This window comes from Hyaena hyaena, unplaced genomic scaffold (assembly GCF_003009895.1).
Source record: "Hyaena hyaena isolate Hyena2069 unplaced genomic scaffold, ASM300989v1 scaffold_846, whole genome shotgun sequence".
Lineage (NCBI taxonomy): Eukaryota > Metazoa > Chordata > Mammalia > Carnivora > Hyaenidae > Hyaena > Hyaena hyaena.
In genome coordinates, this window is record NW_024081478.1 from 578,364 (window position 1) to 602,313 (window position 23,950).

Consider the following 23,950-nt stretch of genomic DNA (forward strand, 5'->3'; position numbering starts at 1 on the left):
AGAGTAATTTAGTTTGAAATGTACTTAAATCTTTGTTTAAAACTCATCACTCGCCTCAAATTTTATTTTTTTCAGAATATTAAATGAAACAAAAATAATTTGTGCAAAATATCAAACACTGTCAATTCATGTCAGTTTTCAGCTTATTTCAGCCAAGTGCCTAAATTTTACCAGTTCACATGCTAACACTATTTGGGTCAGTAGAAGTCACATTTTTCCTACTGATCGTGGTTTTCAAAGTGGTTATGGCCCAATAGAGAATTTGGGTGACTAGCTGTATACAAGGAGGTAAGGGTAATGAAAAGTTTAGTGAAATTTCACCATTGACACGGCATGAGTTCTAACTTCATAATGGCAGATCACTTGTCTGTTATGTCTCTCACAGCTTAGTAAATTACCGAAAGTAGAATTCTGGAAATGGCTGGCACTTGGCTTTTATTTTTCAGTTTTGTATGGAAGTAGTTGGCAATTCAGTGCCATTCTAGACAGAGAAGGGAGGCTGTTTCCAGGATAACCTCCTGGGATATCTTCCATCCAAGCCCAGAGAAGTCCGAGGCCAGGGGCCCAAGCACGGGCTGGAAAAGCAGGTAGCAGGCAAAGATGTGTAATCATCTCAAAATGGAGGTCTGACCTCCATTTGCGTGACTACAACTATCCACTAACACCTGGACCTGATTCCCCTCAAGGCTTTGTAGCTGGAAAAGCTTTAAACACATGACACAAGCACTTTTAAAATTGCTTTTTTGAAAAAGAATTTGCAGTGGTGATGTTTAAAAGAATTGAGTAGTGGTATTTTTCCATCTTCCCCTTCTTCATGGACTATCATCATATCAAGTAAATGGATGATGTTTTCGTTACAATATATTGATATCTTCAGCAGTGCAAGGTTAAATAAATATTATTTGCTTTCACTTAGCACAAGTACATTATATAGAGTCTGTATAATTATTGTAGGCCACAGGAAAACACAATTGTCCCCACATTTATCACCATTGTTGTTAGCTAGAAATGAAAATAAAACTGTATCTTAGTTTCTCTGTATTTCCTTAACTTAATTTCCATTCTTTCTCCATCATTAAGTATTTGGTATTCTGCTTTCTGTTTGGCTGACCTGTCATCATGAATATGATCATTTTCCTCATTCCTTTAAGGAGAAAACTCCTAATACTTTTTTGTACATAAAAATAGAATTCTTTCCTTTTTAACATTTCCTTTCACCCTTTGTCCTGCACCTTGAAAACAGGTTTACTAAGATGAGAGAAGCTGGGGAAATGAAAGAAGGAATCGCTTCCAATTGTATATATGCATAAGAAATGTACATCAACAAGCCAAAATTTCGATGAGAAAATTTCTAGAAAACAAATGAATGCACATTGGGACAGAATCTATCTGGCAGAAGCAGGGCGCTCAGTGTGGAGCAGCGCTAGCAAGGAAATACATGCACCAAACAAACGGATTAGTTAGATGGGTCAGATCCGAGCGACCTGCGAGACTTCTGCCATTCTGCATCTTTGAGAACAGCCTAGACACAAAAATGTGTTCCATTCTACTAGACTTTTCTCTCTTAGATACCAGTTTTGGAATGGATCCAGTCCCGGAAAGCAGTCACTCTAGTATAAACACCAGGCTTATTAGGTTGCCCACATTCATCTCCCCAGCTCACTATTCCAGCAAGATACCAGATATCTCTAGCATCTGGACTAACCAGTGGTCCTCCGGAGTCACCCTACAGGAGAAGAGAGAGATTGGTGATTAATAATTCAGTTCATTAAAGCGGTTTTTGTTATTTTTCTAACTTGAATTTAATGAAAGGGGCAGTTTTCAAAACTCAGTGCGCTCAGATGCAGAAGTGATGCCCTGTGTCAGTAATTCACATAAGGGAGGAGGTCCAGTACCTGCAGCACTGGCTTAGATTCAGAGGTCGGTGCACTGAGATTAAAGGCGCCATCACTTTGGAGAAGAGAACTCTTATCTGGTACATCTGAGAAAATAATTCCTCATATTCTTTATCTGTGTGACATAGCTCCCAAAAGAAGGGTGAAGAGTCTATTACTGATATAAGGACAGACACTAGAGTCGGACACCTGGGTTTAAATCTCAAGTCTGGCTCTTCCAGCTGGTTAAGACCTTTAATTTACATATTTGTAAGGCTCCTAATAATACCTACCTCTGATGATAATTTTGAAGATTATACAAGACAGTAAATATAAAGTGCTTAGCATAGAGCCTGGCATAAAACAGAACTTAGTAAATACATATTTAAAACCACTAATTCCAACTGTTTATGCCTTGTGAACTCCAGAGGGATATTTCTTTATACAGCTCAGAAAAATAAGGTACAGGCTGATTTTTCCTCATAATCCTGGGGTCTTTAGTACTGACCAGCCATTAAATGTTCAGCATTCTATGGAGCTCTTAATTAACATATTACCTTACTAACTCATGTTAATTCTGACAACAAAATATGGAGTGAGGTTTCATTTTCTCCATTTTAACAATAGGGAAATCAAAACTCTGAGAAATTAAGTAATTTGCCTGATGACACATGTATTCAGTGGAGAACTGAATTTGAATCCAGAGTGCTCTAATCCAGACATTCAGCTTTTCCCCCTCTGCATTATATTAACTTCTTTGTGCATTTTCTTTTTTTCTGTAAAAATATTAACTAATACTAATAATAACTGAAATTGGAATATGTTGTAATTTTTAAATCAAGTTACCAATAAGTGTTAATCTATAGCCTCGTATGCAGTAGGAGATATAAAAAGAGTGTAAACACAGGTAGCATACAGATAAAACATTTTGGTAACTGAAACCCAAGCCTATATGAAGGTAGAGAAGATTAGGATGAAGAAATAGAAGATTCCAGAGACAACAAAATGTAAATCTGCTTAAGAGACAAGAATAAATGAGTCTGAGAATAAAGCAATGGAAGGAAAAAGATAGCAGTATAACTAACAGCCTTACAAGGTACATCAGGTGATGTCCACCAGCAGGTATCAAAAAGGGAAAATGCGGGGCTCCTGGGTGGCTCAGTCAGTTAAGTGTCTGACTTTGGCTCAGGTCATGATCTCACGGTTTGTGAGTTTGAGCCCCATGTCTGGCTCTGTGCTGACAGCCCAGAGCCTGGAGCCTGCTTCAGATTCTGTGTCTCCCTCTCTCTCTGCCCTTCTCCCACTCCCACTCCGTCTCTGTCATTCTCAAAAATAAATAAACATTAAAAAAATTTTTTTAAAGAGAAAGATAGTCTATCCTGCTGAAACTAATTAGGTCACACATGACTGGTGAATTGGGGAATTATGTCATTATAAGATGGAAATTGTGATGATTTATACATGTTTTGTCTTGCGCAGAGAAGCCAGAATAATGGAAGTAAAATTATGACATTCAGAAAAAGAGAAAAAGGCTCTCAACTGAGCTGTTGCACAGGTAGAAGTGTTTGGGGCTCTATTTAAGAAAATATTTTAATATTTATATATTCAATACTAATATTTATATATTATTTATATATTTAAATATTTAAGAAAATATTTTAAAAGTGTCTGTGCTCTGGACTCCCTCTGCCAGAGAACACCACAGCCTCACTTAGTTCATGCATCCTGGCAGGTTGCACTTTCTCCTTGGCTCAGGAATACTCTCTCATGCTCATTGTCTCGGCCCCAGCGAGCTCATACTTCCACTCTGTTGTTTCTGTGCATTTTTATCAAACCCTAAGTCGGTGCCAGCCCCACTGTGCATTCTGACTGTCCACACTGTCCAAGTTATTTTTCAAGGCAAAATTTTGCTTGTATTGTTAATTCTCTGGTTACAAAGTTGTCTAGCCTCTGAAGGGTCTGTTGCTCTGTCTCTAGTCCTATATTCCCCATACGTCCTGTTATTTTTAATGAGAGGTTTAGTGAGAACAGGAAGTTTATTCAGGAATGTACATATCATAACAGAAACTTCTGAAACTAGAAGAGCCAAACCAGGAAGCAATTTTAGTGGTTAAGAGATGAAAGAGTGAAGGAATAGACTAGGATGTTAAAGAGAAAGAATGGGGACAGCGATAAATTTGGAAGATATGGTAAAGGGGGGAAATATCTCCTAAGTCTTAATCGATTGTATGTGAAAAAGATATAAAAGTAAAAGAAGACTTCAAGAATAATAAAACCCAATAAAATAAAGAAGAAACTTGAAAATGGAAAAACAGATACAGGCATTTGCTTATTTTTTTATACTTTATTGTACTTTACAGATTCTGCATTTTTTTACAAATAGGAGGTTTATGGCAATCCTTTGTTAGGAAGTTTTTCCATTTTGTGTCTCTGTGTCACAGTTTGGTAATTCTCATAATACTTCAAACTTGTTCATTATTATCATGTTTATTATGGTGACCTGTGGTCAGTGACCTTTGATATTACTGTTGTAATTGTTTTGGGGTGCTATAAACTGTGTCCCTATTAGAGGCGAAACTTAATAAATATTGTGCGTGTTCTGACTGCTCCACCAACCAGCTGTTTCCCTCTCTTTCTCTCTCTCGTTCTCTCTCTCTCTCTCTCCTCTCAGGCCTGCCTATTCCCAAAGACATAACAATATTGAAATTAGTCCAATTAATAACCCTACAATGGCCAAAGAGTTCAAGTGAAAGTTGCATATCTCTCACTTTTTTATTGTTTAAATGTTTATTTATTTAGTTGGAGAGAGCATGATCTGGGGAGGGAAAAAGAGAGAAGAAGAGAGAGAATCCCAAGTAGGCTCCATACTGTCAGCACAGAGCTGGACGCCCAGCTGAATCTCATGAGATAATGACCTGAGCCCAAATCAAGAGTCAGACGCTTAATCAACTGAACCACCCACATGCACTGCATGTCTTTCACTTTAAGCCAAAAGCTAGAAATGATTAAACTTAGTGAAGAAGGCATGTCAAAGGCTGAGACAGGCTGAAAGCTAGGCCTCTTGCATCAAACACCCAAGTTGTGAACACAAAGGAAAATTTCTTGAAGGAAATAAAAATGGCTACTTCAGTAAACACACAAATGATAAGGAAACAAAACAGCCTTATTGTTGATATAGAATAAGTTTTAGTGGTCTGGATAGAAGATTAAACAAGTCACAACGTTCCCTTAAGTCAATGCAAGACCCTACCTCTCTTCAATTCTGGAAGGTTACAAGAGGTGAGGAAGCTGCATGAGATAAGGTTGAAGCTAACAGAGATTTATTCATGAGGTTTAAGGAAAGAAGTTGTCACGATAACATCAAAGTGCAAGGTGACAAAGTAGATACTGATATAGAAACTGCGCCAAGTTATCCGGAAGAACTAAGATAATTAATGAAGGCTGCTTCACTAAACAAACAGATTTTCAGTGTACATGAAACAGCCTTCTATCAGAGAAAGATCCTAAGACTTCCATAGTTAAAGAGAAGTCAATGCCTGGCTTCAAATCTTCAAAGGACAGGCTGACTCTCTTGTTACAGACTTAATGCAGCTTGTGACTTTCAGTTGAAGCCAATCCTCATATACCATTCTGAAAAATCCTAGGAACCTTAAGAATTATTATAGATCTACTCTTCCTGTGCTCTAGAAATGGAACAATAAAGCCTGGATGACAGTACATGTTTACAGCATACTTTACAGAATATTTTAAGTCCACTGTCAAGAAGTACTGCTCAAAAAAAATATTTCTTTTAAAATATTACTGTTCATTGACAGTATATCTGGCTCCCCAAGAGCTCTGAAGACACAACAAGATTAATGTTGTTTTCAGGGGTCCTGGGTGGCTCGGTTAAGCATCCAACTTCAGCTCGGGGCATGATATCGCAGTTTGTGAGTTCAAGCCCCCACATTGGGCTCTGTGCTGACAGCTCGAAGCCTGGAGCCTGCTTTGGATTCTGTGTCTCCCTCTTTCTCTGTCCCTCCCCTACTCGTGCTTTGTGCCTCTTTCTGTCTTTCAAAAATAAGTAAACATTAAAAAAAAAAGATTAATGTTGTTTTCATGCCTATTTAACATAACACCCATTCTGCAACCCATGGGCCAAAGACTAATTTTGACTTTCAGGTATTACTTTTTTAAGAAATACATTTGGTAAGGTTATAGCTGCCATAAATAGTGATTCCTCTGCTGGATCTGGGTGAAGTAAATTAAAGATATTCTGGGAAGAATTTACCATTCTAGATGCCTTTAAGAACATTCAGGAATATTGGCAGTAAATGGAATTTGGAAGAAATTGATACCAACACCCATGGATGACTTTAGGGTGTGAGACTTCAATAGAGGAATCATATCAGATGTGATGGAAATAACAAGAGAACAAGAATTAAAAGTGGAGCCTGAAGATGTGACTGAATTGCTGTAATCTCATGATAAAACTCTAATGGATAAGAAATTGCTTCTTATGGATGAGCAAAGAAAGTAGTTTCTTGAGAAGGAATCTCCTGGTGAAGATGTTGTGAAGATTGTTGTAATGACAAGGGATTAGAATATTATATAAATTTAGTTGATAAAAAAGTGACAGAGTTTGAAAGGATTGATCCCAATTTGAAAGAAGTTCTATTGTGGATAAAATGCTATCAAACAGCATCACATGCTATAGAGAAATCATTCATGAAAGGAATAGTCCATCTATGTGTCAAACTTAATTGTTATCTTATTTTAAGAAATTGCCTCAGACACCTCAACCTTCAGCAACCACTACCCTCATCAGTAATCAGCCATCAACATTGAGGAAAGAACCCCCCACCGACCAGCAAAAAGATTATAACTCACTGAAAGCTCAGATGATGATTAGCAAGTTTTAGCAATACAGTATTTTTAGATTATGGTAGATACATTTGTTTTTTTAGAATGTTATTGCATACATACAAAATATGTTTCAGGAATGAATAAAAAATTAAGAATTTCACAGACAGAAAATCTGAGGGAATTTGCCATCAGTAGATTTACATTTAAAAAAAAATGGCTAATGGAAGTTCCTAAAACATAAAAGGAATAATAAAAAATAATCTTAGAAAACCAGGAAGGAATAAAGAATAAAACTATGAATAAATATACTTTCCTTCTCCTCTTGAGTTTCTAAGTTATGTTTGGAACTTAAGCAAAAACATTATCTAATGTTGTTCTCAATGTATGTAGAGGAAATATTGAAATTTATATTTATCATATTATCATTATAAATGGAGAAGGGTAAAGAGACTTAAGGGGAAGTAAGTTTTCTATTCTACTTACATTCAAACCAGTAAAATCTCAACACCAGTAGACTGTGATAAGTTATGTGTATACAACTTAGAAGAACTACAGAACCTTTTCCACAGAGATAGACTAGTCAAAAACACTAATAGAGCATGGAGGAGGGTACTTTTTGGGATGAGCACTGGCTGTTATATGGAATCCAACTTGACAATAAACTATGAAAGAAGAAAAAACAAAAACACTAATAGTTAAATCAAAATGGAATTCTTAAAAAAGCCACAGTATGATTCTATTTATTTAACACTCATGGAATTACAAAATTATAGAGATGGAAAACTGATTAATGATCGGTAGATATTAGTGATGAAAGAGTGATAGAGGATTGACATCCACTATAGCAGCTGCTTTCTAGATATGTCTCCAGAGGCAAGGGAAACAAAAGCAAAAATAAACTATTGGGACCTCATCAAAATAAAAAGCTACTGTACAACAAAGGAAATAACCCACAAACCAAAATTCAACTTCCAGAATGGGAGAAGATATTTGCAAATGACATATCTGATAAAGGGTTAGTGTCTAAAATATATAAAGAACTTATAAAACCCAACACAAAAATGAATAACCCAATTAAAAATGGGCATGAATAGACATTTTTCCAAAGAAGATATACAGATGGCCAATAGTCACATGAAAAGATGCTCAACATCACTCATCATCAGGGAAACTACTCATTGTAGTTTTGATTTGAGTATCACCTCACACCTGTCACAATGACTAAAATCAGTAATACAAGAAAGAACAGATGCTGGGGAGGATGTAGAAAAAGGGGAACCCTCTTGCACTGTTGGTGGAAATGTAAACTGGTGCAGCCACTCTGGAAAACCATATGGAGTTTCCTCAAAAAGTTAAAAATAGAACTGCCCTACAATACAACAACTGCTCTACTAAGTATTTACCCAAAGTTTACAAAAGTACTAATTCAAAGGGGTATACGTTCCCCTAATAGCAACATTATCTATAATAGCCAAATCATGGAAACATCCCAAATGTCCCTCGACTAGTGAATGGATAAAGAAGATGTGGTATACATACATACATACATACATATATACAATGGAATATTACTTGGCCATAAAAAAGAATGAAATTTTGCCATTTGTAATGACATTGATGGAGCTAGAGAGTATTATGCTAAGCAAAATAAGTCAGTCAGAGAAAGACAAATACCATATGATTTCACTCAGATGTGGCATTTAAGAAACAAAACAAATGAACAAAGGGAGAAAAGAGAGAGGGAAGCAAACCAAGAAATACTCTTAACAATAGAGAACAAACTGATGGTTACCAGAAAGGAGGTGGGTGGGAGAATGGGTTAAATAGGTGATGAGGATTAAGGATTATGCTTGTAATGATGAGCTTGGGGTGTGACATGAGACTCTCGAATCACTATATTGTACACTGGAAACTAATATTGCACTATATGCTAAATAACTGGAATTTTTAATAAAAAGATAAAAAAGAAAGCAATAAAGAAGTAAGTGTTATTATAAAAGAGATCTTTGTGGTGATGGAAGAGTTCTCAGCTGGAGTGATGGTTACACAACTCTGCACATGTAAAAACATGCCATAGAACTAGAAGCACACATTGTACCAATGTCAACTTCCCAGCTTTTCTATTGTACTATAGGATGTGAGATGTAACATTTGGGGGAAACGAGGTGAAGAATACATGAGACCCCTCTGTCAACCTCTGTGAATTATAATGATTTCAAAATAAAAAGTGAACAAAAAATTACACAGCATACTATTGGTCAAACCACGTACCTGGCATGCATCTCTTTTTCCTTTCAAGGAGCCAGCACACAACATTCTAGGAGTGATGGCACCATTGTAAGATTGGGGTTCATTACAGGTTTTAGTGTCTATTAGATCCACCTGTACTTGCCGAAGATGATTTTGACCACTACCTAAAGGGAAAAAAGTCTTTATGTTTGTAGATATTCATATAATCTATAAACTTTGAGAAAATCTTTCATAATTGTTGGATAAAATGGCAATTTAGGATACATATCTTTTCAGGTACAGTAATATTTGGGAAAAGAACGATTTCCTAAATACTTTAAATAAAAAGTTAGGTACTTCTGAGAGAACCTCATGTTGTTTAAGTGACTTCTTTCCCATTGTGAAACATAGAATGTAATTTTGTAGAGAGAATGGTGGCTTTATGATTCTCTCATCTTAAGAATTAAGTATGTTAATGATTCCTAATCTCTTATGCAGTTACATCTTTAGTAAAAAAATTAAGACATATTTACTATTTCAGACACCTTACCAAGCACCATCACTATAGTAGTAATGAGCCACTTGATGGTAACCTAAAGCAATGAAGGAATCTTGTGTCTTATAAATGACAATTTACAAATAGGACCTGACTTACTCAGGTCCATAGAACTAATGCACCAGCATATTTTGGCATAATGGCATTCCATTCTTTAAATGCCTTAGAATACCAAATTGGGTTACTATGGTTTAATTTGTCTTCAGATGCTCACCATCATTTTCCAGTGCTCCAAATCCCGTCACAAATATCTCATCGCCTGGGTGGAACTCATGAGATGCATCAGGGAGACAAATCCTGTGTACGGCATTTGTGTAGGGAACCGGGCTAGAAAGTTCTACAACTGAAATGTCATAGTCATGTGATGGATACTTATATTTTTCATGGACAAATATCCTTCGAAGGCCTTGCTTCATCTTTGGAGACTTAATTGTTACTCCAAAAGAAGCAGTCCATCTGGTTGGGTCCTTATACCTGAGGAAAAAGTATAAAGAGTAAATTCCACTTTACCACCCTACCAGTGTAAGGACTTAGATTACACATTTTAGGCTGCTTGTGTCAACATAAGTTTTCTTATTAATATTACAATTGCTGGGCACCTGGATGGCTCAGTCGGTTAAGCATCCAACTTCAGCTCAGGTCATAATTTTGTAGTTCATGGGTTCAAGCCCCACTTCAGGCTGTTTGATGACAGCTCAGAACCTGGAGCCTGCTTCGGATTCTGTGTCTCCTTCTTTCTCTGCCCCTCCCCCGCTTGCACTCTGTCTCTGTCTCTCTGTCTCTCTGCCCCTCTCTCTCTCAAAGTTAAATAAAAAACCTTTAAAAAAATAAAAATAAAGTTACAGTTTCTGTGTATAAAAATAAACTCTTTTCAACCTGAGAATCAGGCTCAGGAGTAAGATCTGGTAGAAATGCCACAGTGGCATGGTTTTTAGGAAATACATGCCACTCTGCATCTGAGTCGCTTACTCCAGATCCTAGGGTCTTTTGATATTTCTAGCAATAAGTGACTCCAAGAGACATACAGAAAGCGTATTTTGTACAGAATGCAGGAACTAAATGTATTCCATGTACCACCTTCTCTACCCACAAACATATACATTTCTCTGAAAACTCAAAAGGCTACACATAGATTTAACAAAACATTACTATCCTGTATACAAAGGCATTTTTCATTGAGTTGTAAGGTCTTCATTCCTTGGAATACTTATTCAGTTGTATAATTTGTTACTACCAAATTTCTTCATACTTAATTATTTCTTGCCTTGTAGAATTTCCCCCACTGAGGTCAAATCTGCAATCCACCCAGCCCCCATCCCTGATAGATACACAGCAGGGACCTATCGCCTTTTGACATCAGGCTCACAGTCCAAAGATGCTTTTAAAATTTCTTTAAAACACCTACTTGCTTTGACAAATTATTATTATTTCTTTATCAGTGGATTATTTCTCTACATGTACTTTGACGCCATTTCCATTTCCAGACCATTAAACCTCTTACTAAGGTTTATGAGCATCCCACTCTTTGTGCTGCGTATGTTATCTTCATTTTAAATGCATCTGGTTCAAACTTCGCAAAGTATTTCTTTCCTGCCAAACACCAGTGCACTTTGCTTACCCCCAGTCATTCACAAGTTTCAGGACTTACGTTCTAAAGCAGTGAGCGGCACTCACAAGCCACGTGCTATTAATTAAAGTTGCTCCACAGCGATGCATCCCATCCCACTGCAGGCTAGCTTGCCACGGCCATTCGCCCTCCTCCACCGGTGTCCCGCCAACGATCCTGAGACTCTGTCTTGAAGTTTTACTCCTTCGTGTCCCACAGCCTGCCAAAGAGAGACAAGGCCTTACTTAGCAGTTACTTCTAAGTATCAAATTGTGTTACTATCTCAATTTTTTTCATACTTTGTGCTCCAAACATTTTCTCTTGTCCTTACTTTTCCTTGAACTATAGTGGTTCATTAATTTAACAACTATTCATCTTGTAAGATTAAGTCAGTCATTACCTTCTCTAGGATGCCTTCTCTAACAATTCCTCTGCCTCCAAACTGGATTAGTTATGGCTTTTTTCATACTTCTACCATCATCACCATCTCTCTCTATGTGTGTGTATATATATATACATATATATGTATATATGTCTGTGTATATATACATGAATATATGCTAGCATACTTACCAGTACTAATTATATATATAATTAGTTATCATATATACACTAATTATACATATTATTTATATATAAACATTGTTTATAACAGGGTTTATTATATATACTAGTTATATATATATAGATACACTAATGATATATACACTAATTTTATACATATACATGTATAATATTATATATGTGTATATATATTATTTATACAAGGTTTTCTCAGCCTTGGCTTTATTGATGTTTTTGAGATGCATAATTCATCATTGTAGAAGGCTATCCTATGCATGATCCGATGTTCAGAAGAATACCTGGCCTTTACATATTAGATACCAGTAGCATCCCCCCCCACACAACCATGATATCCAAAGTCACAGTAGGGCATGATCCCATGGGGGTCAAAATTGCTCTTGCCTGAGACCTATTGCTTGAGAATTATGTGTTCATGCATTAATCTCATACATCTAGTCTCATTAGAGTAAGAGCTGCTTTATGCAGGGTTTATATTCCATCCATTTTATATTTCTGTTACTTAATACACCACTAGCACACAATAGTCTGACAATAAATATTGGTGGCAAGAATACATGCCATTTGCATAACAGGATTATTCTTTGGCTTCATGTTTAATCAAGTTTGTGAACTAAATGATAGTCTAAGCTGGTAAGTAGCACATTTCCTTCCATAGTTTAAGATAAATATATTTTGTACTAACTCCATAATTATCAAATATATCCTCTAAATCATGGTGGGGTACTCTGCTATAGGGGAAGGGAAATACTAGGCCTAGAGTCAGTACTTTTAAAATATAAGCGGGGTGTTGGGGTGGCTCAGTTAGTTAAGCGTCCAACTCTGGATTTCAGCTCAGGTCATGATCTCACAGTTTGTGAGTGTGGGCCCCATGTCTGGCTCTGTGTTGACATCATGGAGCCTGCTTGGGATTTTCTTTCTCTCTCTCTCTCTCTCTCTCTCCCTCCCTCCCTCCCTCCCTCCTTCTTTGCCCCTCCCCTGCTCATGCTCTCTCTTTCCCTCAAAATAAATAAACTTTAAAAAAATACTATCTGAATCCTCAGTAATTTTATCAATATATACGCAACTTCATAGTTGCCTGAAATTTCCATAGTATGGGATTAACAATCATCATGAAGATTTTCTTTAGTGTAGAGTAACAAGTTTCTGCCTATAGCTGAAAAAGGCTAACATGCTGTTTACTTTTATATAATCTTTAGAAAACATTTGTGAGAGTATATTGTAGATATCTGCAGTCAGAACATTGAATCTTTTTTCCCCTTCTTTAACAACTGTACAATTCACTTCCACTATACCTTTGCCACAGGCACCCACATATCCACTCCAAAGTTCTTCCATTTTTTTTGCTCTTTAGTAATAAAATGTGTTTCAAAGATAAGATAAAGCACCATGAGCTGTGCACAGATAAACCAAACTTTATTCTGACCCTATAGCATCACACAAAGTAAGCCTAAATGATCCAGTGTTAACTTTTTACATTCAGGTAATGCAATTTTAAGAAATATATTACACTTACAACTGTTCAGAAAGTTGTCTGTTTCTGTCTTGTTGATTTCTGAAATACACAGAAATGGTGAATAGAACAAGGCCATCAGAATTTCATAATGCCTCTGAGTGCTTCAAATAGGAAAGGCTGGTTAATTCTGTTATAAGACAGAACCTCTGGATTGTTAAAAAAAAAAAAAAAGAAAGAAACAATAAAAGCAACACAGTTAGTTTAACATATGCAAAACATGTTCATTGCCTTTGGGAAAAAGGAAATCTGAACAGTGAACCTTAGTTTTTAAACTTTAGTCTAGATAACAGTCACAGAGAGAGCATCTTTATACTGTCAGTTCCTGTTCCTCTTCCCAGTAATTCTGATTCAGTAGTTTTATGATGAAACCCAGGAATCTGAGTTTCATACCAGAAAATAAGAATATTCCCCTTCTGTGGAACCATAGTTTTGATTCCTCAAATGCAATGATATTTTTACTGACCATTATTTCAGATTTTTTCCCCACTAAATTCATAGGCATAGTCCCATTTGTATAACATATGTGAATGGCAGGTCCATAAATCCATCCTCACTCTCATTTAAAAACATTATCCCTTTCTAATTTTTCTTTCTGCTGAAATTTAGAAAGACAATTTGCCCTCCTTTCAACTTTAGCCCATGGTTCCTTAGCTTATTTACTTCTCAACAATCAGGCCCTAACCCTGCCAACCAACAGATACATAAAACTTCATGCACTCAAATGTCCTGTTTCAGTAGATTTCCAATGACCAAAATTATTCTCTTTGAACATAGCAGAACAGGTGTTCTAAATGCAAAAATGTTAATGTTAATTTTTCTTTTAGTATTTAATAGTATGGATATGTCAGAAATCTATATTCTAGAAAGCTTCTTTCTGACTTTCTCCATTCTGGCCTATTTTGGGGGGAATGGCTCAAATAAAGAAGTGACTATTGAGGCGCCTGGGTGGCTCAGTTGGTTGAGCGCCCAACTTCGGCTCAGGTCATGATCTCACTGCTGTGGATTCGAGTCCTGCATCGGTCTCTGTGCTGACAGCTCAGAGCCTGGAGCCTCCTTCAGATTCTGTGTCTCCCTCTCTGTCTGCCCCTTCCCTGCTCATACTCTGTCTCTGTCTCTCAAAAAACTAAAATAAATGTTAAAAGAAAAAAAGAATCAACTATTTATTCCCTGTAAATATTAAATATCATCACCACTGATCTCCCTGTTTCAAATAACCTGTTCTTCTCTATCTCAAAATCTTCCTAGAGAAATTTCTGGCTTTCCTCTTGATACTACTTAAAGGGCCATCTTTTTTTTTTTTTTTTTTNCGTGAGCAGGGGAGGGTCAGAGAGAGAGGGAGTCACAGACTGAAACAGGCTCCAGGCTCTGAGCTGGCAGTCAGCACAGAGCCCGACGCGGGGCTCGAACCCACGAACCGCGAGATCATGACCTAAGCGAAAGTCGGACGCTTAACCGACTAAGCCACCCAGGTGCCCCTTAAAGGGCCATCTTAATGGGTGTACATCTACATTGGACCCTGCACTCAGTATGATCTTGCACTTGGTTTAATGTTCACCATCTTGAAATTCTTAATATTTTTTATTTTATAACTTGTGCTTTAAAAGTGAAGTCTAGGGGCACCTGGGTGGCTCAGGTGGTTAAGCATCCAACTCTTGGTTTAGGCTCAGGTCATGACCTCACTATTTGTGAGATCAAGCCCAGCATCAGGCTCTGCACTGACAGCACACAGCCTGTTTGGGATTCTCTCTCTCTCTCTCTCTCTCTCTCTCTCTCTGCCCCTCCCCCATCTCTCAAAATAAACAAATAAACTTAAAAATAAAAATCAATAAAAGTGAAGCCTGAAGAACAATGGGGCATGACATGTGCAGAGGAGATACACACAATATATGTGTCCATGGGTTCTTGGCACCCCATTCACATATATCATTTGTGATACCCAATGAACTCAGAATTCCAGTGGATCCACACGTTCAGCAGACTCAAAATGAGTACAAGACAAGTGTGTGATGCTTACCACTAAGGAACCAGGAAGCAGTGACAGTCCCAGGAGGCCATGTTTTCTGTTTAAGGCAGGACTTGCTTAGAACATAGAAAGAAGGCAATAGCATTCTACTAGACACAAACCTCCCAAGGCCCCTATTATATTCTTTCTTCTTCCCATTACCTTTCTATATTAGCCAACAGCTTCTGCTGAAGGTAATGACATAACAGAGCTTTTCAGGTCTTTCTTACTTAAGCTGAAGGTAGAGAACATTGGTAAGATGTGCACACATCAAGAAGGGAAAAAGCTGTCAAGCTAGCCTTGTATAGTGTTTCTATTGATCTGATTAGAGCCAAATTCATGCATGTGTGAGCTATGAAATACTCTTGTATAATTTTCTTTTTTTTTTTAAATAGTTTATTGTCAAATTAGTTTCCACATAACACTCAGTGCTCATCCCCAAAGTGCCCTCCTCCATGCCCACCCCCCCCTCCCCCCCACATCCATCAGTCCTCAGTTTTTGTCAGCATTCAAGAGTCTCTCATGGTTTGCCTCTCTCCCTTTCCCCCACCATTTCCGCCCTTCTTCTCCCCTTTGTTCCTCCGTCAAGTTCCTCCTAATCCTCCTATACGTGCAAACATATGATATTTGTCCTTCTCTGCCTGACTTATTTCGCTCAGCATAACACCCTCAAGGTCCATCCATGTTGCTACACATGGCCAGATTTCATTCTTTCTCATTGCCATGTAGTATTCCATGGTATAGATAAACCACATCTTCTTGATCCATTCATCTGTTGATGGACACTTAGGCTCTTTCCATGTTTTAGCTATTGTGGAGAGTGCTGCTATAATTTTCATAATTCCACATACTTAAATGCTTTTACATTTACATTTGAAATTGATATTTTACAATATGAAAATGAACGATACAATGCAATGTAATAATTTAAAATTTATTTTTTTCACATAGAATGATGAGTTAAGAGAGATTACAGAAGAAAAAGCTTTATATGTTAATACTCTTAGTGATAATTTTTTGTTGTTCTATGAAAAGAGTCCACCGTTTTGCACTAGGCTCCATAAATTATGTGGCCGGTCCTAACTACCCAAGCCTCTCTTCCTAAGCAAGTAGGGTAGGTGACCATTAGGTCATGCTGCTAGTTAGGTCTATCAGCTTTTCTGTTAGCTCCTTATGTTCGTACTTTCTATTTGTTCTGTCTTCTCTATTTTCTAATGTTGCCATATACAATACTGTGTCCACTAGCCACATGTGCATAGTAGCTCTTGAAATGTGGCTAGTCTAAACTGAAACGTGCTTAAATACAAAATATACAATAGATTTTGAAGCCCTAGTACAAAAAAAAAAGAATATAAAATATCTCATGAATGATTTTTCTATTGACTTGTTGAAATAATAATACTTTGATATATTGGGTTAAATATCAAATTATTTAAATGAAGTTCACATGTTTACTATTGTTTTTTAAATGTGGATATTAGAAAATTTAAGATCATAGGGTTGGCTCACAAGGTCTTTTTATGCCTAGCATTGTTCTGTAGCATACAACTTAACTTTTAGTCAAACTTTTATTTCCACTGAGAATCGCCTATTCTTCTTCCATTCTGGTAATGAGGAAATACCCCTGAGTATTTCATTCCTCTATCCTCCACAAAAAAGCTCAGACTTTTTATATTAGTTGTAAAATATAAAAAAATAAATATAAACAAATTATAAATTTGTCATTGGTAAATGGTCTAAGGAAAGAAGCTATAGCAAGGTATATCAATGCAACTTGAAGGCAAATACGTGAATGGCATGAACCTTTCCATACATCATACTCTCCAAACATAAAATGAAAGCAACAAGAAGAAGAAGAATGTACAAATCCACTTTCTCCATGTATAACTGGATGCTAGAACTGAAGTGTAAGACCCAATACAGGAAAGGAACAGGGGCCCAAGGTTAGAGAGGTGCATAAGTATAGGTAGTATTAAAATTAAAATACTTCATTAGAACCAATCATATTCCAAAGAAATTTTCTGTTGGTGGCAAGACTCCATAATTAAAGGACATCCAAAACAGTTTTTAAAAATCAATGCCTAAGAGGGGCGCCTGGGTGGCTTAGTCGGTTAAACGTCCGACTTTCGCTTAGGTCATGATCTCGCTGTTCGTGGGTTCGAGCCCCGCGTCGGGCTCTGTGCTGACTGCCAGCTCAGAGCCTGGAGCCTATTTCAGAGTCTGTATCTCCCTCTCTCTCTGACCCTCCCCTGTTCATGCTGTCTCTCTCTCTCTCTCCTACAAATAAATAAAAATATATATATAAAAAAATCAGTGCCTAAGAGGGCACTTGGTGGGATGAGCACTGGGTATTACATGTGAGTGATGAATCACTAAATTCTATTCCTGAAATCATTATTACACTATATGTTACCAAACTTGGATTTAAAATAAATAAATAGATAGATAGATAGATAGATAGATAGATAGATAGATAGATATCAGTGCCTAAAACCATGAGAAACTCTTGAATGCTGACAAAAACTGAGGACTGATGGATGGGGGGGGAGGGGAGGATGGGCATGGAGGAGGACACTTGTGGGGATGAGCACTGAGTGTTATGTGGAAACTAATTTGACAATAAACTATTTGTAAAAAAATAAATAAATAAATAAAAAACAAGGCACAAGTAAAAAAAAAAATTAATTAATTAAAAAAAAAAATCAGTGCCTAAGACCAAAATTAACGTGGAGCTATTCTACATAAGAAAATTAAACTAAATAAGAGAAATAAACTTACTTTTAATTTCAACTGATTCTGGATCTAATTTAGGGGGTCCCACAGCTTCATGAAGCTTTTCAGCTAGAACACGTTGAATAATTTTATTGATGGCTTCAGGATCCTCAGTAGAGCGAAATCTAAAAATCAGCAGCATATGAGCCAACACTCCATGTTCCTCTGGACTGTGGACCAAAAAGAAAAAAAGAAAAATAGATTTTAAAGATATAGTTCAAAATTAAATTTATGGTAATATCACAATCTATTTTTTTCTTTATCATCCATTTAAAACACACACACAAAACAAATCCATAATGTAATTTAAAAGATCCCATTTGCTTCATTCTATATTCCTATTATTTTCCACATATAAAATTTCCAACTTAGCCTCCTTGAGAATAAGACAGTATGCTCATGGTCTCCCTTAATGCCAAATATCTAGTTATTAATATAAAAAGATACTCTCTTGTCAACCATTCAATACTATCAAATATAATGTATGGTCAATGTGAAATCAACTCTGGCTTTGGCTTTCAGGCTTAATTCCCAGTGGCTTAAAACCAATGAAATCTCCTAAGTAGCTTCATGCTTTCCTAAACAACTTCTAATCCTAGGGATAAAATAAGGTTTGACCAAATTGTCTTGACTACATATGATTATATTTTCAAGATAGGGCATTAATAAGCCTTAGTGTTGTTTGAATGAATTACTTCTTGGAATCATTCTTGACTTTCTCATTCTCTGTCAGTTACTCTACCACTTTTTTTTTCCACATACAATCAGTTCTCAAAGAAACTTACTCCTCACTATACAGTGTGTTGACTTCTCATATAAACTGTAAATGGAGATATAAGTTAGAACCTTATATTTAGAAGTTAGTTTTGTTTATCAGTTATACATTTGATGACCCATTTCTCTGATACAACACTCTCTTCAAATATAATTTTGTGTATGCAAACAGATTTATACAAATGTTTATCATAACCTTGTTTTTAAATCAGAAGAAATATGTAACAACCCAAGTGTCCATCACAAGGGCACTGGCTAAATCAACAATGACACATACTTGTAGTGTCTACACTAGTAGACTTCACAACCAGTTGTTAAGAAGATATGTTACTTCTACAAATGGAATTATTAGAGAGGGAGTTTCTGATTTCTATTTTATGTAATACTATGTTATTTGGATTTTATATAATTTTGTTTGTCTTTGTAATCTGAAAATACAAATAGGACTTTCATGAGATTATTTTTATGTATCTCACCCCCTTTCACTGACTCAGCAACACTGTACAACAGATACATATTCTTTCTTCTTTCTCTTAAACTATTCCTATGCTGGCTGACTAATAGAAACAAAAACAAACAAAGCTCTCTCTCTACCCCAGCTATTCAATTTAACTCTCACCTTCTTATCACAACAAACCTTCTTGAAAGGGTAAATTACACTGTGCCTCATATTTATTTCCTTGCAGTCTGCTTCTTCCCCTTCCATTCCACCGAGTCTTTTCTGTACACTAAATGACTTCTTTATTGGCATACCCAGTTAATTCTTTCCAGTCATATTACTTGGTCTCTCAGGAGCATTTGTCAATGCTGACCTTTCTATGCTTGAAAGTTTTTGCCTTTTGTATCAGTGGTGTCTTTCTCATGATATCTCTTTTTTTCTTTCTCCTTCCCTATTTCCTAGACTCCTATTTTTTCCCCATCTCCTTAAGTATTATTTTCTTCAGGCTTTCTTCATCATCATTTTTTCCTTGCATTATCCTTTTTCTGAAAATTTCTGTTTATATCCAGTCTCTAGTACTTTGATGGAGACTGAGCAAAGGCATATCTTCAACTCAGTTCCCTTTTCCTCCCCCTAAGTAAGACTCATATTTCAGGCTCAGGTAGTCCCCAGTATTTCAACTCAACATCTCTAAGACTAACTTCATCTTTTCTACAAACTTGCATTTCTTCTTACTGATTGCAGAAGAAATACTAATGAGCAGAAAGAGTACTAAGGTGAAGAGGTAAACCAATTGAAAAGTGATTTGGAAGGTAGAACTGGTAAAACGTGGTTATTCATAAAATGTGAGGGACCCAGGAAAGGGAGGAACGTAGGCTGATGTCCAGGTTTTCCGCTAGTGTGATCGGGTTTTACTTGAGCTCTAGAATTTTCTGTGGAACCTACCCATGGATGTGTGCATGAGCAGGCATACAGCTCCAGAAATCAGAAAACCAGTTTAGGTTGGAAAAGAAATTTGGATTTCAAGAGCATATAAAATCATATGGGTGCATGAAATCCCCGTGAGAAAGTGAAAATTTAACGACTGGAGAAGTAGATATAGATCCAAGAAAGAATAGTATTTCAAATGCCAGGGAATATAGACACCTCAGAGATGTCAGCCAAGTGATAGACTGAGAGGTAACTCTCAGTTTTTGTCATTTAAATAATACTGGCAACAGCTATCATTCTGTTTTTAAAAAATACAAATAATTTGTATTAAGACAATATATTATTTAAGATACTTAGACAGTATTTTGCTTAAAATGTTATGCCCTGAGCTTCTATTTATTGATGGCAGATGATCAGATCTGGAATTTTCTTTATTAAATATTTGGAGCAGAAGGGTAGAGAAGAAAAAAGTAAAGAAAATAGATAAAGAGGAGAATGAAGAGGTTAAGACCAACCTCATCTACTACACTATTTTACAGAGGGGACAATTGGTTATTAAACGAAGGGATATGGTTTTGGTTTCTATTTTTGTAATTATATTCTCAAAGAACAATGCAAGAATATAGCCACCAATAACACCTGTCCCTTGCATCACACTGCAAATGCATTCTTATGGATTTAGAGAATGAGTAAAACAAATTATAATCCATGATTTAGAACGGTTGTCAAATGAACATTGATTTAATTGCATTATATCATATCATTAACATTTCCAATAGTATTTATTACTGGCAAGTTAACAGCTTTAGTTTTAAATTGTATTCAGAAGTCAGCATTTCAGATCTACATACCTGAACCTGATAATGTGAGACTTGACAAACTCTTCCCTCAATGGAGACTTATGAAATGCATTTTTAACCTGTTCCAAAAATATTCAAAATATGTCAGCAAGAACAATTTTCTGCAACTCAATGTAAAGCTCTATGGAAAATTTAAAACCCAAACAAAGCCAAACAAGAAACATTAATCAACATTTCACAATGCACTCAACTTGAAGAAACTCCAAAAATCTTTGCTGGTATTCTACTCAGTGATTTCAACTGAACTCTGCCTTAGGAGTTATAGTATCTGGGAACCATAATAGTGAGGCCAAGAATAACATCTGCTGTGTACACTTAGAAAGAGACTAAAAAGGAATAAGTACACTGTTTTATGAAAAGGAAGAGTATATATTCACACCCTGAGATACAGACTTCTAGTGTAGGTAAACAAAGGAAATTGAATAATTCTGCCAACCGATGGCTGGATCATAGATATGAGTATATGACGATGTCCTGTCGTTCTTAAATCTTTTGAAGAGGTTGCCAAATATCCTGGCATTATGTGCACCCACTTCAGTACTCAAAATGCTCTTAAAAGGCCCATATGAACTAGGATACTTAGCCTGGTATGTTCTATAAAGTTTACTTTAATAAGATAGAAGAATGTATCTTAAGATATTTCTTACTACTATAATGAAAAATTCTAGCCAACTTAAAATTTTAAGTTAGAAGTCAAGATAAACATATCAAGTATTTCTTGGTTTCAGTGTGTGAATATTAACCACAGTTACTACAAGCTGGTGATTGACTGACAGAAACAATGAGCCTTTTTATTCTTTCATATCTTTTGTTGATGCCTCTGTCTTTGTGCCCAAGAGAAGTTACTTCACTTATATGACGGATCAGCAGAGTACAAGTGAGGTGTCTAATGACAACATTCACTTGGGTATTTCTATTTTTATTTATGGGCTTATATTAGTCAAATCATTTCAAAATTATTACTAATTTTAAGAGTGTTCAAGAGTCCTACCTATATTCCTTCATATGTGAATAAATCATCCTGGATCTTATAAAATTTATTTTAGTGAATGGCACAAAAAACAAGGCAAATAGTTGTATCCTTTCTTGACCTTCTTAGTTCCATTTTCTTTCCTTTATTATATAAATATATATATATATGTCTTAGAAGAGAGTGTATTTATATATTTTCCTGATTTGTTGTTTGTAAGTACAAATTCAAAAAGGCTTTGACCCCCTCCTTACCAATGTTTTTAAATCCTCAGGCTTCTAGTCTAGTAGGCAGTTTCTATGTGGGTAACTGCCGTTATGTTCTTACTCAGGATATTGGAAATGGAAGACAATTTTTAAATTATCTAGTCTAATGCCTTAATTTTCACAAAAGAAAATTTGCCCAGAATAAAAATTGGTAGTAGGTGATTCTAAAACTAAGTGTCCCAACTTCTAGTTCAGGATATTTTCCACCACATCATGCCACAAATCACCTCATAGACTGTCAAGAAAAGTCCAAACTATTCTCTATGTAATCTGATAATGATTAGAATCATCACCCAGGCTGTTGTTCTCTTGGCCTATACTGATAATTTTCCACTTTTTAAAATATTTGATTCATTTCTTTTTTTTATAATTATAGCGTGATTTTTATTTTTTTTCTTTTTTTACAAATAGTTTATTGCCAAATTAGTTTCCACATGACATTCAGTGCTCATCCCCACGAGTGTCCTCCTCCATATTTGATTCATTTCTGAGGCTGAATGTTGATGCCTTAAAGTTAGAGATGAGTATCCATGTATTTCCTATAGACTTATATACCAAAAACCAGCCCACAGTCAGATGTTTTTGGATACCAAAACACCATTCAAGTATGTGTCTAAGTAGTTTCAGTCTCGTGGTCTTTTGCTCAAGGTGTCTTCTATAGCATACAACAATCATATTTTGGGTCGCCCTCACATTCCCAGAATTTCTGAACTCTGCTGATCAAGATTGTAGATCTTGATGGAGAGTAAATGGGAGGGACATGAAGGAAAGGCTAACATTCACCTGCCTCGGCCCTGCAAGATGTGCTCTCCCAAACCATGTACTGTCAGTTTTGTTTTATAACCCTCAGGCAGGGCTGCTTCCCATTTTTTGAAGATACACAAGATCAGTTGAATGGATGTTTTGGAAGCTAGGTATCAAAACTTATGATATAAAATGATCGCAAATGCCCTAGAAATGGAGAAAAAAGTGCTTACCATTGATTCAATTTTCTGGCTCATTTCAGTGAAATTTTTAGAAGCCTCTTTTCCAAAGTCATCATATACTTTGTTACTTGTAAATGACAATGTGCTATAGTAATTGTAGGTCTTCTTTTGGTCTATGAGGAGAGAGGGAAAAAACCTGTCATAGTTTTAATCAGATGTGTATGAAGCATCATTATTTCCCTGTTTGGTGGTTGCTGGAAAGACAGACGAGGAGTGTCCTATCCCAGGTCGTCATCACCATCATCTTGCCCTGAGCTTCATAGTTATCTCAGAATAAAAGACAAGAACATTCATCATCATAAGATTTAGAGTGTAAAACCCATAAGAAATGCTTCATGTTCCTGTGGGCTGATTAGTCATGTGTTATCCATTTCTGAACTAGCCACAAGAGGCAGCAAGTCACACCATCAGAGCATATAAACAAGAATAGACTCAGAGTCAGGAAAGATTAAACATCACATGATTTCACTCATGTGTGGAATTTAAGAAACAAAACAGATGAACATAGGAGAAGGGAAGGAAAAATAAGATAAAAACAGAGAGGGCGGCAAACCATTAGAGACTCTTAAATACAGAGAACAAACTGAGGGTTGCTGAGAAGGTATTGAGTGAGGGGATGGGAAATGCGTGATGGGTATTAAGGAGGGCACTTGTGGGGATGAGCACTGGGTGTTATATGTAAGTGATGAATCACTAAATTCTACTCCTGAAACCACTATTAAACTAGAAGTTAACAAACTTGG

General features: G+C 36.3%; 1 protein-coding gene across 1 annotated transcript in view; it reads right to left on the reverse strand.

Annotated features, from left to right (window-relative positions):
• Positions 1 to 753: 753 nt before the first annotated feature.
• The window catches only part of LOC120222181 (transmembrane protease serine 11E-like), a 29,230-nt gene continuing 6,033 nt past the window's right edge, over positions 754 to 23,950 (reverse strand). The window contains exons 3-10 of the mRNA XM_039219893.1: positions 23,199 to 23,320; positions 20,977 to 21,044; positions 17,989 to 18,152; positions 13,209 to 13,247; positions 11,153 to 11,330; positions 9,719 to 9,978; positions 8,991 to 9,133; positions 754 to 1,726 (exon numbers count right to left, since the gene is read on the reverse strand). Of these exons, the coding sequence (XP_039075824.1) occupies positions 1,565 to 1,726; positions 8,991 to 9,133; positions 9,719 to 9,978; positions 11,153 to 11,330; positions 13,209 to 13,247; positions 17,989 to 18,152; positions 20,977 to 21,044; positions 23,199 to 23,320 (1,136 nt within the window). The 3' untranslated portion in view covers positions 754 to 1,564. The remainder of the gene's footprint in view (positions 1,727 to 8,990; positions 9,134 to 9,718; positions 9,979 to 11,152; positions 11,331 to 13,208; positions 13,248 to 17,988; positions 18,153 to 20,976; positions 21,045 to 23,198; positions 23,321 to 23,950) is intronic.